The sequence below is a fragment of the Onthophagus taurus genome, chromosome 10 (genome assembly GCF_036711975.1).
Source record: "Onthophagus taurus isolate NC chromosome 10, IU_Otau_3.0, whole genome shotgun sequence".
Lineage (NCBI taxonomy): Eukaryota > Metazoa > Arthropoda > Insecta > Coleoptera > Scarabaeidae > Onthophagus > Onthophagus taurus.
In genome coordinates, this window is record NC_091975.1 from 5,645,534 (window position 1) to 5,661,819 (window position 16,286).

Here is a 16,286-nt window from a genome sequence, read left to right on the forward strand (position 1 = left end):
TTTTATTGGTTTTCTTTCAATTTTTAATTCATTTGCTTTTGAGTCAATATGAAACCCTTCTTGGTTTACTGAAAATCTACTCTAAAGCAAGATTATAGTGTGGAATTACTCCAAATTTCCAGAGAAACTTTGGAACTCAACTGACCATACACTACATAGCTAAACAAAACTTTGAAGTTCCTCCATTCAGAGTCGGAACTTGTTTGAAATTGTAATAGCCAACACATAAGCTACAAGAAAAAGTCTGGAATATTCACGAAGAAGGAAGCTGTAATTACACTGGTGAGATTCTAGAGTTTAAGGAAAGTCTGGAATTACACTGAAAAGTTCTAAAATCTAAAATCATACTGGTAAGATTCCAAATCTTAAGAATAGAGACTGTCAGAATAAGCCTGCATTATTCACTAACAAGATTCTGGGTTGTAAGAAGAAGATTGAGCACTTAAAGCAACCCAACCCAGAGTTCAAATTTCAAAAATATGTCAGGAATTACGCTGGCTGATTACCAAACTGCAAGGAAATGTCTAGCATAGTTATGAACAGGATTCTAGACTGTAGAAAGAGGACTGTAATTACACTTGCAAGACTCTAGACATTAATGAAAAAATTTTAATTATACTGGCAGTATTCTATACAGCAAGACCAAGGTTGTAAAGACATTGGTGAAGGTTCAGATTGTTTGCTATAGTTATTGACTGTAAGAATAAGACTGAATACTCTAGAGTTAAGTCTAAAAGCACACTGATAAGTCTAGAATTATAACGACCAGGTATAGTACAGCAAAGTAAATGTCAAAAAATATAAATTGCGCTGGTTAATTTCCAAACTGCTTCTTCACAGCTATATTCAGTAACTCTTAAGGAGCTTCCGTAAGGTTTGGTTCAATGGCATACCACAAAATGATTTTTTATCATTGTTTGTAACGTCCTAAATAAAGTTTAATATCAACGAAATTCCAAATATTAAAAAAAAACCATAAATATCGTTAAATAAAAATGGTGGAGGTGCCGGTTTAAAACAAGATAAAACTAAACTGTTTTATAAACTTTTTTGTATATCAAAGCTTTGGTTAACTAATAATTTTTTTATAATAGTTAGAAATTAAGGTTATGCCTGTAAAAGGTTGGTTGATTAAATATTTATGTTGTAATTTACCGGGAGGTTGAATATTTCAAATTGTATGCAGTATGACCCAATTTTAAGGCAAGCCTGTAATTCATGTTTTATAACGGTAGCGACGACGCCATGGGATAGGATATTATTTTTAATAAATAATTTTTGATAATTACGAAGATGGAAAGTAATAAATAATTCAAAAATGAATCTGCCGAAAATAAATAAGAGCGAGAACAAAAGGGACGAAAAGGAAAATGACTCGTCGAAACTCGATTTTGCCGGTCTGTTGTCGTGTAAGAGATTACATCCTGATATCATTCTGCCGAAGATATATACAAGGGGGTTCGTTCCCATATTTTACGACGTCGATATTTCATCGGATGCAAGTACCTTGTATTATAGAACAATATACTCGGCACGTCCGGTTGATCTATGAGCCCAATAGAAGGGAGTTCAACACCGCAGACTCGTCGATTGGACAACTTTTTCTCGATCCCGTGTGATTGGAAAATAACTCCCTTTTTGCTCCTTTTTCGATAAAAAAAAATCTTCAAGAACTGAAGGTCGGAATCAAATCTCCGGGGGGTGAAAATTACCCCTGCAATTGTAAACCAATCAAGGCGGCGTTGTTTCACACGGTGACGCCTTCTAGATTGGAACTGTCACTCCGGAAGAAGGACGTCCTTCGTGTTTCCATCTTGATCGTCGGAAACGCGATCTTAATTGAATTAATAAAAACCGAAACCTGTTAAAAATTAATTTGCGTCTTCCCCCAAACGTAATCCGAACGGCATATTTAATTTAAACGAAACGAAAGCTTTGTCTTTCGTGGCTACCAACCTCCACCTGAGCAATTTCGAATCCTACAACTTTTATTAAGTAGGTCGCCGCTAATTATTTGCCCTTCCCCGTACTCTATTGGGATTTATATACCTTCGGGACGTCGGACCTTAAATTCTTAAGAGACTTTTCTCGTTTTACCGACGAAACCATCCTAATTAAAACATATTAGTTACTTGTTACAAAATAAAATAAAAAACCAAGTTTTACGAGAACGTACAAAAATCGATTTTAACTACACCTGGTACAACGAAAAAAATGAGAATATTTTAAACCCCAGGACAAATTGCTACGAAATTGTACTCTGGGTTATGATATAGTCTCACGTACGAACACAACAATTCCACGACCAAATCTAAATAAGCATAATTGTTCCGGACAGGATAATAGGGCTTGTTTTCATGGACGAAGTTGCCGCGTATTCAACCCCGACGTGAAAATGAGCGATGAGAACTGAAAATACAGCAGGCAGCAACGCTTTTTTTATAATCCCAAAAAAATATCTCGTACATCACTGTTATATACAGAATAAACGAAAAAGGAAAATGTAAATTGGATTAAAAGAAATACGAGTGCGAAAGGCAAAGCAAAGATATTTGAGCGCGCAATTTACTTATCGGTTCCATAAAAGGGATTAAAGCCAGATAAGATTGAGACGGAGTCAATTCTTAAGCGTTCTTCTCTTCTGTAACCGTTTTACGGGTCCGCCCGGAATAAACGCTCGAAGGCTTGAGTCTATTGCATTTCTGCTTCATTAACCCTAAGTGCACATAAAGCAACGAGAGATATTGGCAGAGAAGCGCAGATTCAAGGAACCCCGTTTCTTAAATTCCCTTATCTACGTGAATAATTGCCCGCTTAGCTTTTAAATAATAAACATCTCTGAATACCTAAATTTTACGTAGCACCACCAAAATGATCTTTTTTATGGTTTGTTATGACTCGATAAAGTTTATATCTTTCAGGGATATTTTTTTACGATCTTCATTTCCAGATTTTTTTACTGAAGTCAATAAAAAATGTATGTGTGTTATTTATAATCTAATTTTTCATTCATTTATCATCTGAAACAACATTAATTACAATAACATCAAGAGTTATGGAATAAAGTTATCCGCATAAAAAAATCGTTGAGGTGAATCAACTTGTGGTTCGTGTATCGATCTTCAGAGTATCTCCTAAATATCTTACAGAAACAATTCAGGGTCGCCGAAATGCACCGGAGATATGATTGAATAATGTAACAACATATTTCGATTGCGAGGTTTTCATGTCATCTATTGCTTTATTTATTGCATTTTCTGGTGAGTTATCCTTTCGATTAGCAAATTGTTTTTTTTGTAAACTTTTTGATGACTTTAAAATCTATGAGTTAAAAGTTTGTATCGAAATATCTACAGCGTCTCTGACATCCTCTAACATAATGACTTGCTAATATCTTCTAATATCCTCCCTGCGTTACTTAACATTTTAGTCATCATCTATCAATAGGGTTCCTCGTTATCTATAAACATTGCTATAAACCATAACATATCACTACATTTAATATCTTCCCCATTATCTATAAAACATAACATTAATTTCACATCGAAGATCATGAGGATTTCCAATTTTTGCATTGTATTAAGCGAATAACTAATAATCGAAATTAATCTTGAATAATTTGATACAATAGATGGTTAATAAATTACGAAAAGATTTCAATTATGAGTAATGGAAAATTTTGCAACCTGTACCATAGAAACCGTTCGAAGGTGCAAGTTGCATATTACAGTCATAAATTACCTGTTCAACCCTAATGCTCCTGATAAACTCCTGAGCGGGATGGTGAGTATTGCCGTAAATTATCTGCGATATATGGCGATGACATCTTAGCTAATGACCGCAATATGTATTATTCACGATCCATTCGACACCAACACACCGTAATCAATTATTTAAATGAATTAATTTAAGGATTTCTTTAATTAATGTTTGTTGGTTTTTTGCTTTAAAGTAATGAATAATTAGTGTCACGTACGTTATTTGGAATACGTCGATATGTTCGTATTAAAGAGGCGCACGTTCATAATTACACGTTGCCCCGAGGTAAAATTTAACCGATTCAACTGATTTGGGCGTTTGCGAGCAGATAGGGCACGAACAACTACATCGAGTGCGGAGCGAGTTTCGCCTATATTTCAGGCAGTGGCCGGGTCAGCACGAAATTATGAACAAAATAAACTAGAGGCGAAGTTCCAAGCTCTCGCGCCCGGAGTTAATTTGTTGAACATACAGTAAAGCACCAATTCCGGTCGCGGCGTACACTAACTGGGTATGTTCGTTTCAACCCAGTACCTGACCCAACTCAAGGATATTGCCTTTTCTCTGTCAAACAACAATTAAAACATAGTTTAACAAACGTGTTTTAAACGGGCAAAAATTTCTAATTGAAAACGTTAACTAATTTGTTTAAGCAAGAGTTAGTTATTTGAGAAAAATATCAAAGCATTAATCTTGTCCACAAAGCCGAGTTATTCAACGAGAACAGCTGCGCGAGTTATTAAATTTATTATTATCTATTCGTACACTTCAAACGAGTTAAACAGATATTTTTACGCTCGGTAAGCAAATTAATTTTAAAATTATTTCGTTATTCAAACGATTTTTTTAAATTACTTCACAGGAAAAGTTCATTTTGTCGCGTCGCGAGTAGAATAAATTCGGCTTCATTCCAGAGTACAAATTCAATACATTTAAATAATTTAAAGCCGAGTGTGCGAGACGTAATGCAATTACAATAATTCAGCCGCGATCTAATTCGAACTCGGCGGAGGAGGGCGATTTCAGAGAATCGGTTCGCACCGGAAGCGATCTTTTATGTAATTGAGAAAAGTGAAGTCACCAATAAAAACTCTTCTTACATTAAAATGATTAAAGCTTATTTAATGCGATAATGAATAAGAAGAATTTAGAATAACTGTTTTATTTATATCTAATGTAAGTGAAACATGTTATGAATATTTAGGTCGCTCAAAAATAAACTTACATTATGAATTAAATTTGTAAGAAGAACGGTGTGACATGACGTCAAAACTTTCATAATAATGTGGTTCGATTCGATTTCTCCAGTGAATTACGAGGTTTAATACGAACCAATATCTTATCTAATGAGTTATCGACCGAAACTTGAATATGTATTATGCAAGTCGCGGCATAAGTCCGCTGCTAAGATCAGACTCCAAGCTTAATCTGAATTATCGACGTGGCATCAGCTCTTGAAGCCGCACTGTAATAATTAGTAGCCCTCAGGATTCGGCGACCTATTAATGATGTATTGCGACCTGTCACAATGGATTTGGTGGTCTATCCCGGACAAAGGCGTCTTCAAAGCGATGAATAATTCCCGCGACAGGTCCGTCCTAGTTTCCAAACAACGACAGATGTTGCTGAATTTTAGTTATAAGATTTTATTAAGATTAATACAACGAATTTCATCAACATTCGCCACCGTCCGAGAAATTCGTGGAACTAATCCCGAACCAAAATTAAATTAAACTGAATTATTTTAGCGCTGAGGATTAAGGGTTAATCTTTGCCGTCGTCCCGTACTTGAAAGTGAGTTACCGTCCACATTTACCTTTACACGTGCAACACGCCTAAGATTAAACTATAAAAGCGGGACACTAAAACCTCACTACTAAAACTTTATAACAAGAAAATCATAGAAGAAATTTTAATTTCACAACTTAATTTATTAACCAAAGTTCTTTTTAATCTTATTTTTTTTTTTTAGTTTTTTGTTCGTTATCAAAACAAACCGTACATCTATCAGACTACAAAACAAGTTTTTTTCGAAGGGAAATCGACGCATTATTAGCTCGCAGCTCGCTAGTCAACACCAAATCCATCTCCTGTCCAAGCAAAAAATGTCATCCCACGGACTAATGGGCCCTATAATAACCCATCAGGAATTTGGATGCCGACTGAATTTATTACCGAAGCTGACGTTCAGATTCACGCTCTAACAACGTAAAAAAATCTGCGAATTCGGATCACAGAACGTTAACCCCCGACAATGCACTTTGATTGGGCACCCAGCTCCGGAGCAACCCCCTAATGGAAGCGAAATGAGCCGTGGCACAAAGGGGTTGAGTTGCCGCTTTTATTTACGCCAAATTTTCGCGTTAGCCAAAGCTCTTAACCCCACTCACATTCATCATCATTTTTTTTAACACAAAAATAAATGACAAAAAAAAATTAATCTCGAATACTGTTTATTTTATACTCTAAGTGATAATCTAAATCATTTTAATTTAAATAATAATCTAAATTATAATCTAAATACAAATTAAATATGTACAATTTTTTTATTTAAAATTAAAATACAAATACAGTCTTTTTTTAATTCGGGGGAATTATACATAAAATATTTCACTAACTTTTGTCTTCGGACAAGAGTAGAATGTTGAACAGGACGAGGAAACAAAGCAAAATCGAGATGACAACCGTACCGGAAGGAGTTGATGCTGTATTTCCCGCGGCAACAGGAAAATCCCTTTGCATCGCCTCGGAATGTTCAGCTTAAACAACAAACATGCGGTAAAATCACAGAAAACCTTCTTACGGGGCACTCTTTCTAGGTTGAAATATAAAAATCATCGATCTTTACCCTCTACGACTATCAGCCTGACAGAATCCCCCAAAGTTGCTGCTTGAGTGCACGCGTAAAGACCACCGTCTTTCGTTGTAACAACAGCAACTCTTAATCTACTGGTCACTTTTCGATCCCTGTAATCAGTATCAACCGATATTCCACCACGATCGAGCTAAAAATAGAAAAAAAGAAATAAAATTATTTTAATTTAAATTGAAATCAAAAATTGTTTTGATTTAAATTCGGAAAGGTTAACGTTCCTAGTAACCTCAGTCATCTAACAATAGAACCATTGTAGAAATAGGTGTCACCAGTTTGGCACGAACTCAAGGAGCCCGCAAACGTAACTGAACTGAACTCACCGTGTAGGTCTTTTTACTCGTAACCGTAAAGTGGTATATTACTAAACGCGAAAACGTATTACGTTCCTGACGAAAACAAATTGTGGGTCGGATGAGTTTGTTTTTGGAACGCGTCAACATCTATAATCAGTTTATATTTAGTTCATTTAGATTTTTATTAAAAAGGATAATATAACATGCCTCGATTATATCGTTTCGGACACAAATGACCTTGACTACAATTTTATTTATCGGTTTATAACATTTATCCACCTAAGAGATAATAAAATAATTAATAGAGGATTGTTTTGATTAATTTTGCAACCGAAAATGATTGTGGGGATTTGACTGACACACCAATTTATTTTGTTTACTCAAACAGATAATGTAGTTATGAACTTACTGGAACAATGCAGGTCATATACGAGTATTTACTGGAATGTAAACGAAAATTAGGTCGTTGTACGACGCGTATTTCTCACTCAAAGAAGATTTCAACCTTTACATTTAAGGAAATCTCGATTAACAATGAATTTATTTTTACCTCTTAGTTTTAGTTTAAAGTAAATCCGTGAGGCGAAGAAGGTTGAGTGTCGGTGAGTTTCTGTGAACCACAAAACTGAACTCACACTAATTAGAGCTCAAGTTAATATGACAGAGTTTCTACTCTGGGTGGCACGTATTGCTGTTGTGAATATAAGATATTCACTAACTCTAGGGAGAATTTTACTTCATTAAGGTTTTTTTTAAAACGGAAAGGGAGTTTCAGAATTTCCTATAATAATTTTGAAATTCTGTGTGTTTATTATTTGTTTAATCCATATAATTAATTAATAACAAAGTAACTCATAATTAATCGTTTACGCGAGAAGTTTCCACAAATCTTTTAAAAACTAGTTAATTAGATAGCTTTGATCACCTAACACGTATCTTTTATCTTGATTAACTTAATAGATCTTCAAAAACTTTTTACGAAACTGCCATCGACATTGGATCAACACACAACATTAAACAAACAAGTTTAGCACAACTATAAAACACTCTGCTAATCCTGGATGAAACTCGACCCTGACTTTGTTTTATGATAATTCCTACCGATGGAAATTCACTATTAGGAAGATGTTATTATTTGTAGTTTCGTTGCACCCAAAACGTATACTTACAAAAGATAGAATAGAAGCAAAAAAAGTGTTCACCACTACTTAACCGACACAAAGTAATTACAAAAAGTATTGCACCACTTTCAGTCTACATCAAAGGAGTGATACTCGCAAAAAAAAACGTTCTGGTTCCACTGAATGACTTTTAAATTGAAATCCTCGACAAAAACCTTCAATTAGACCGATAGACCTAAAGGAGCATTTTGTGTTGTAAACGAATGAAAACAGAAAAGTAAATACGACAAAGCTTAAGCAAAAACTGGAAATATATCACATTAATGAATGTAGGATTATTAATCATTCATTAATGAATATTCGAAATTCTGATGAAGAACCTCGTGGGTTTCTGATCGAGTTTCTGAAACATAATACTAGCTTGTCGATAACCTATATTCGAACCAAGGTTGGCATTTACGAAAGAGGAGATGAACGTCCTTCGAACAAAGCATTTTGCAGAATTACATCGATTACGGTGATGGTAACGCTTCAACTTGCAGATGAAATTAAAACACTTTAATTGTTTTGAGTTAAATAACATATAATTTTAACTTAATTTATAACTAAAAATATATATTACACTTACCTACTTTGAGTTGTACTTTTGTAGCATTAACAAGTTTGATTAAATGTGTTCGCCAAAGTTCGAATAAAAATGAATCCTAAACAAACAATTTGGAGGTACCAGCACATTTAGATCAATTTGTGCAAACTTTGCTAAGACTACATTGCAAATTGCAAACTGGAAGTCGAGCTTACGTTGGATTTTATCGAGAATGTGAAACTATCGTTTACTTACATTGTAACCAGCGGTGGAATCGAATCCGATTTTGCTACATTAACTATTTTAAAATCACGTTAAAAATCAAATCCATACCTCATGTGTAATCTCCTTGCTTTCGTACAACCATTTAACCCTCGGCTTTGGGAAGAACATGTCGTGAGCTCCGGTTTGAGAAACTATTTCACATGTAAAAGTTACCGGAGAACCCACCCTAACGTACACTTCTTTAGGCCCTTTTATCGAAGCTACGTAGGCGTATTTTGTGTTGATATCTACCGCATCTCTCATACCTACATCTCCAAAAAATAAAAAACCGAATTATTTATTAAAATAAACGTAATAAGTAACTTACCAGAAACGCTAAGATTCATTGCAAAATTAATTTTAGGGTCAGTATTAACTTGGCACTCGTATTGACCCATATCAGATAATTTAACCCCCCGTATTCTTAAACCCCAAAAATCAACGTTACTGTACAAAGCTTCAAATCGATTATCAGCAGTAAAAGAAATAGGTCCAGAAGTTAGAATGTGGAGGTCTTTCTTGCGTATCCAAGAGACCTGCAAAATAAAAAAAAAATATCGTAACACTTGACTCGGATTCGATTCTTGGAAAAAAGAGGTGCCCTGGAGGAAATAGAGTGGTTCTAAGAATGGTCTGCAAATCCTGAAAGTCGAAGACCCTCCGGTAAATAAATAGGGCGACCGGAGAGGCGCCGGGCCGAACGTAAAAGCGAAACGGAAATTGTTAGTTTAATTGGACCAATAAAGCCGGATTTTGCCCGCCCCGAATCGTGCCCATTAAACATCGGGAGAACGAACTAATAGTCCTAAGAGCCGTCCGTTGTTGCGCTTTATGAGAACCATTTCTTGGGCTCGCTTTTCTTTTAACCGAGATCGTCAGAAACAACTAAGACAAGTCGAGACAGGAATTTAACGACTTCGAAACTCCCGGTCGCGCAATCCCGTTTATAATCAAACAAAACAAGATAAAAGATTTCTTCAGTATTAAAATGTCAAAATATCGGAGAAGCTTTTTTTATGTCACTAAATCCTTTCCAGTTACACGCACATTCCTTTCTTAAAATAGATGGGAATCTTGACGATGTGGCACCAGCCACAAAGAAAAACAATAGGATCGTAAATACAAGACGAAAATAACTAACAGATTCTACGAGTAAAAAAATACACGGAAAATTACTTAAAAGAAAAAATTTAGATTGAATTTACTGTTAAAAAAAATTTCGGATTTAAATTATGACCTTTTAACCAGTCAATTCAACCAAAAAGTTTTAATAACCGTTTTGGATCTAGGATTTTTCAATCAGCATTCTCAATAATCGCTGGACTGATTATTACTCGCCCGAACGAGCGCTCAATTAAAACCGAATGAATTGCGATTCGGAGAAAGGCAATGTAGTAAAAGCTCCTTTTCGCGGACTTTTCAATTACGCGCTATGAACGCTGGCCGGTTTAAATGAGAACGTATACGTAGTGTTCGAGTTGACGGTATTGATTTCTTTATTCTTTTTCTAATAAAAACAAAGAAAAATTGTTCGTTCAAATTGCTTGAATTCACAAATTCTTACCACTTTATCTCCTAAATTTCTAACTGTACAAGGCAAGACAATAGTTTGTCCTACGATGGCGTGAATTTCTTTTAAAGCACTCTCATCAAATTCCGGAACAACTTCTACTTGACTTTCTTCAATGTTCAATCTATTCTTGGTCCAAGCGTATCCTGTAAACAAAACAAGAATGATTGTTCTGCTCGATTTAAGTAAAATAAGATTTTCCAAGATTGTCGAAATGTCAAATTCTTGACATTTAAGAACCGAACTGCAACACACATGCTATTGGCTCGACTCCCAGAAGAATAACGTTCTATAATTAGATTCTATATCTTTCGAGATGGCAACGTTTTGTGTTGCCGTAAGCTGTAGGGGATTTTCTCGCACCTACTTCGGTCCAATTTGGACGGAACCGTTCCGGGAATAGGGAAGAAAATTGGCGTAACAACTGGGTGAGGGCAAAAAGGAACGGATATATTCGAAAAAATCGCGCTACGAAATCCTCGACACCGTTTCACCGAATATCTATCGCAAAATCGATAAGGAATTTTAAATTGAATCGTGCGTTTTCACGACTTTCCACGACCCGCAAACTCCCAGGATTTGCAATGCTATGTCAGCGAGCGCAACGTCAATATCTGTGATTGATATCGATGGATTTGAATATCACTGTTAGACAATAAATAGGAAATGCATGGATTCAATTTCCATTTTGAGTTATTTCCATTTCACTTTTATTCAAAAATATTTTAGCATCAAGGTCGTTAGAGTTCTTTTGATAATTAAAACAAATAAAGGATAGTCAAAGTACAGTAAAACTTAACATAATAAAACGTTGGCTCGTCGCCAAGATTTCGTTGCTCGGAGTCATAGTTCTTGTTATTTAATAAGCCGGAGCACTTAAATAGTAAATCCAGTCCCAACAATGCCGGAGCGGGACACGAGCTGTAATTATACTGGAAGTTGCCAGAAATGTCTGTCTGCAATCTGCATCGCAGTTTTATTCGTGTTATTGTAACATGGTACTTTTATTTTTTTTTTATCATCTCTGCAAGGTAGTTTTATAGGAAAATACATTGAGAACAACAACTAAGGAAATCGTTCGAGATTGAGTGTTTTGGAAATCTATTAAAACTCTCAACTTTTCGACCTTCGACGGGGCTTTTTCTGGTAAACTTTCCGGTTAACTCGACTCGAGAGAGCTGGAAGTGTAACGAATTTATCCCGGAGCATTGTCTAAAAATAGAATAGAAAGGTCGGAACCAATCTTCGTCCGACATATGGCGTTGGAAACGAGTCGTTAAGATTAACATCTGAATAAGAACCGAAGATGTGTTTGTTAAAAAAAATCTCCCTTTTATGGGACTGTAAAATATCTGGTCGTGCCCCGAAATTTAATCACCGAGGTTTATTACAATCCACGTTGTACCATTGTAGGTTAAATTCGCCTCGGGGTAAAGGTTACACATGGAACAGTGCGCCAAATAATTGTCGCACGGTCGGCGCTAGCCGGATTTATGCGTTTCGGGGTCGGTTCGGCCACTCTGTTTGATCTGTCAACAAAGATGTTAATGAGGAAACGATTGCTTACCAATGGATGTTTCCCGGAACAAATGTACTTGTCTACACGTTAGCAATGCGAATTAACTCGAGTTGTTACTGTGGCGAAATTCCTAACCAATACCAAAACCGATACACAAACACAGTAAGAGAATATTAACAGAAACACCACTGCTATTTAGTAGTTTTATCAATCAATATTTCAATTTAACTACTATCATTCCTAGTTATATCGTTTTACATAAAACGTTGTGATAGGCATATTTTGAGGAATGAAAACAAGACTTTGAAATCAAACTTGATAGATCAAGTATTAGTTCTTTGGGTGTTGCGCCTAGCATAAAGTTGTGAATTTGTAAGATAGCTGCCTAAAACAATACTGCCATAATTACAGAACTTAACTTCTATTAACTTAATTTCCTTGTTTCGTAGTTTTTCCTTGATCTGCAAAGGTTCGGTTTAATGTTAGACCATAAAAGAATAAGACATATTGAAGGAAGACCGCAAAATTTAATACCGGTCCGTGCAATACAAAACTATCTTGTTGCCGTCCAAGTTTTGGTCAGAATAATTCCCGATGTTTTCTTGCTGTCAGAAATGTCTGGACAAGTTTTTCTTTCAATTCATAGTTTAAGATGCTGAATGATAGTTAAAATTATAAGATTTTGTATTATACATAATCAAATTCAATAAAATCACATCTACATTAACGAGAGGTGGAATCTAATTTTATTGTATTATTCAAGATTTAAATTGTTGGGAAAATTGGAATAGATCCAAACTTGATTGTTCTTTTCGCTTGAATAACACAAGACCACCTGCTGGACACTGAATAATACCTCGCATTTGGCGAGAAGCGGAAGCCGTTGACTTTCGAGTCCCGGAATAGTTCTTTGTGTGAGTCATCATCAACGCAAGCGGATATGATGCTGTCCTAGTGCGTACACAGTGTTTGCTATGGAGTGTTTCTAGGGAAATTACGTCGATGGGACCCCTCTGCGAATAGTTGGTTCGGCGCCAGCGATCCTAGTACTGCAAGAGACAATGCCAATACATCAATCATCCTGCGGTCGTCCTCGCCGATGGCTGGCGTTGTGCCACAAAGGAAAAGCGGCATGTTTACTCGGTTCGGCTATCGGTGTATGGCTTATATAGCGACCACCAGCGGTGTATAAATACGCATCAAGCGTTCTGATACGCTTCGGATGGTTTTAATACGACCCGAATTGACCAATTTGTACCCACACTTGTAAAAGAAAATATTACAAGTTCCATCAAAAGGGTGCCATATGTTGAAGTGATTTACATCGTAAAGCGGCCCATATTTATGTTAATGCTTGTTCGCCAGACGGTGGCGGCGGCCGATATTACAAAAATCAAGACCCTTTCTATACAATCTTTATTAAAATCTTAAACAATAGATAACCCCTAGGTATAGCTTAACCAGGAAACATTGGCTCAATGGTAAATAAAGCCATATATCTGCCAATGACCGTGTCGCTTCGTAATTACACTAATGACAAATGCATTTTCCATTAATAATACACATCGAATTGTTTTGTTTCGAACTCAACGAGGCTCTCACATTCACAATGTTATCCAAACACATTACCACCACTATACAGTCAAACGATCACCTTCATTAACAATACTGTTATTTTACGTTGAAAATTTACAAGGACCTCCACTTTATATTTAAATAAATTTTGATATTTATTAAAATAATACAAAGCTAATTGTCAATTACTATAAGATACTTATTTAACGAGTTGCCAAAGGTTATTCCTCTGCGTTGAAAGTTAAATTAAAACCGAAGTCGTTGTGGCGTGTTTGATAAACGACCGATGTAAATAAAAAATGACGTCGTCCCTTTGGGTTATGAAGTTGTTAAAAGTTAAAGCTGAAAACGAACCGAACCGAAACGAGCATCGTTACTAAATTTATGTGTTTGCGTTTCTGCCATCATACAATTAATACCATAGTATTTATTGATGTGAATGAACACTGTTGGTACTAAACTCAACAATTATAAATAATTAACGTGTAGAATATTTTATGGAATTGTAGAATAACGGAAAAACTCACGCGATCCATTAAATTTAAACAACTTCCGTTCTATTGAAGTATTTTTAACCGAGCGCATGTGCGCAACCCAAAAAAAATTGTAAAAACATCAATTAGACGACTGCCCGTTTTAACTTTCCATTAATAAAAACTTCTTTTGATGTTGATTTTTATTTTAAATAGAACTGAGAATGAGGTACGAATTAGTCAACAAATAACACCATAAATCAATTTAATTTTTTTGTGTATTTAGAATGAATGCGGGGTAAATCGTCATTTAGTCCCTCACAGCTGTTGACTAGGCTAATAGACCGCATATTTCGGTCCGATATCATCTTGGTACCCTATATCGTTTGTTGCACGTGCCACGCACGATATACCATAACAAGACAATATACTTACTTTTTTTCCACGACATTTTCTCATAACGGGAATTTCATATAACTCGCAATACATGAATGCAGTAACCATAGTTCCGAAATTGCTATGCACTTGCATTGTCCAACATACAATGCAACATAGATAAATAACAATTAAAACTGGAACTAACACTAGACCTAAAACTAGAAACATTTGGGTTTAGCCGCACGTCTCTCAAGACGGCTAAACCCGAATGATTCTAGTTCTAAGTCTTGTGTTAGTTCTAGTGATAGTGCAAAACTAGAACTTTTACTGTAATGTGAAATTATATTAACATGTTGCATTTTATGTGGGACAAAGTAAGGTTTCCTCCCTGGTTTCTATGGAAATATATTTTTGTATATTGAATTTTAAGTGAAATATCGTTTTAACGCTAGTACGGTCCTGTAAGTTAGCACATACATCACGGTCAATATTATCAAACAAGTTACTTCCTTTACATGACTCGACGTGTAACATTAAACAGTAACGCGATAACTCGACGGCATTGGATTAAATTTGGTTTGATGAAAAGAATGTTTTGATAGTTGAGGAAAAGTTGTTCTTCAATTCTCCGAAAGAAAATCGAAAATCACGTTGAGATGAGGCGAAACTTAAATATTTACGCGATGAAAGTTGTAAAACCAATCTCTGGGGCATTATTGGGCTTGCGTGTCAGCGTCCTGGAAAAATAATAGCCACGGGGTGCGCAGATTTACGAGATGGTACTAAAAATACGTCACTACGCTCACATTTGAACCTCCCCCTTATTATATAGGGATTGATATTAATTTATTTAAAAAAAGGGGATGTCAAAACAGTTTTTTTAAGCCATTTATAAAGTAAATAAGCTAAAGATAACAAATGTCTTTCAAAAATTTTTGGCATGAAACAATAAACAACGCATTGAAACAAAAATAAATTATTTTTAATTTATTTATAATTTAACTTACCAGCTAACAATGGATTCAACAAGTTGATAATCATCCAAAATTGTATCAACTTGAATAAAATCGATGAAAAATTATTGGAGATAACGACAATCATGTCTATAATAATGTTCACTTATAAAAACGTTCATTTAACTTTATTTTAAGGGTACACAAAATAATTATAAATATTAGGTGATTTTTTTCAACAAACACAATCATTTCACAAAATTTACACTAAAAAAAATTTGCTTTTAACTTGTAACTTTAGTTGATACGACGTCGCCTGAGTCGTCGACACGTATGTAGTATACGCACGTGCCTCGTTCCTGCAGACATCGCGGGGCAAAACTGCGATGAGAATAGCTGTTGATATATCGGAGGCGCTCACTAATGGGGCCCTTCGTTCCCCTCCCTTCGTTCAAATGCGGTCGCGGCAATTTATTTGATGAGCGAGGGGGGTTTCACGTGTATGTGTGTGGATGGGGTTCCGCGTTTGTTTCCTGCTGTGTACCTGCGTTTTAGCGTTATTGCCGCCTTTCTTCCGCAGCCGGTGATGAATGGACCGGGTTTTCCGGAGACAAAAGGGTTTTGCGCAAAAATGTTGTGCGGGGAAATCGTTTTGACGGGGTTGGAAAAATATCATTCATTAAATTAAAAATTGCGATATTAATGATAATGAGTATTTTGGGTGTTTTTGGTGTAAATGTTGTAATACTATATCAAGTTGTGAATAGAGTAACGGTTAAAGGTCTATAAAATTAAATAGCTCATAGTGTTTAACCAATAGCTATCGGGCCTTTTATGCGCTTTTATGGTCCGAGTCGCTAAATACGTAATGAACTTGGATATGTTCGAGCTGATATAATGGCCCGTGGACACCGAGGGCT

At 35.6% G+C, this 16,286-nt stretch overlaps 1 protein-coding gene across 2 annotated transcripts; it reads right to left on the reverse strand.

Moving 5' to 3' along the window:
• Positions 1–6,195: 6,195 nt before the first annotated feature.
• LOC111413710 (protein amalgam-like) lies at positions 6,196–15,757 on the reverse strand. Of its 2 annotated transcripts, none has more exons than XM_023044774.2 (6): positions 15,421–15,757; positions 10,463–10,614; positions 9,227–9,434; positions 8,968–9,164; positions 6,608–6,764; positions 6,196–6,518 (listed from the first exon to the last, which is right to left on the reverse strand). In XM_023044774.2, exons 1-6 carry the CDS (start codon positions 15,512–15,514, stop codon positions 6,373–6,375), a joined length of 954 nt encoding a protein of 317 aa, XP_022900542.1. In that variant the 5' UTR covers positions 15,515–15,757; the 3' UTR covers positions 6,196–6,372. The 2 variants fall into 2 exon arrangements, with proteins under 2 accessions (XP_022900542.1, XP_022900541.1); XM_023044773.2 differs by having other exon boundaries at positions 8,968–9,170.
• Between the last annotated feature and the right edge of the window lie 529 nt (positions 15,758–16,286).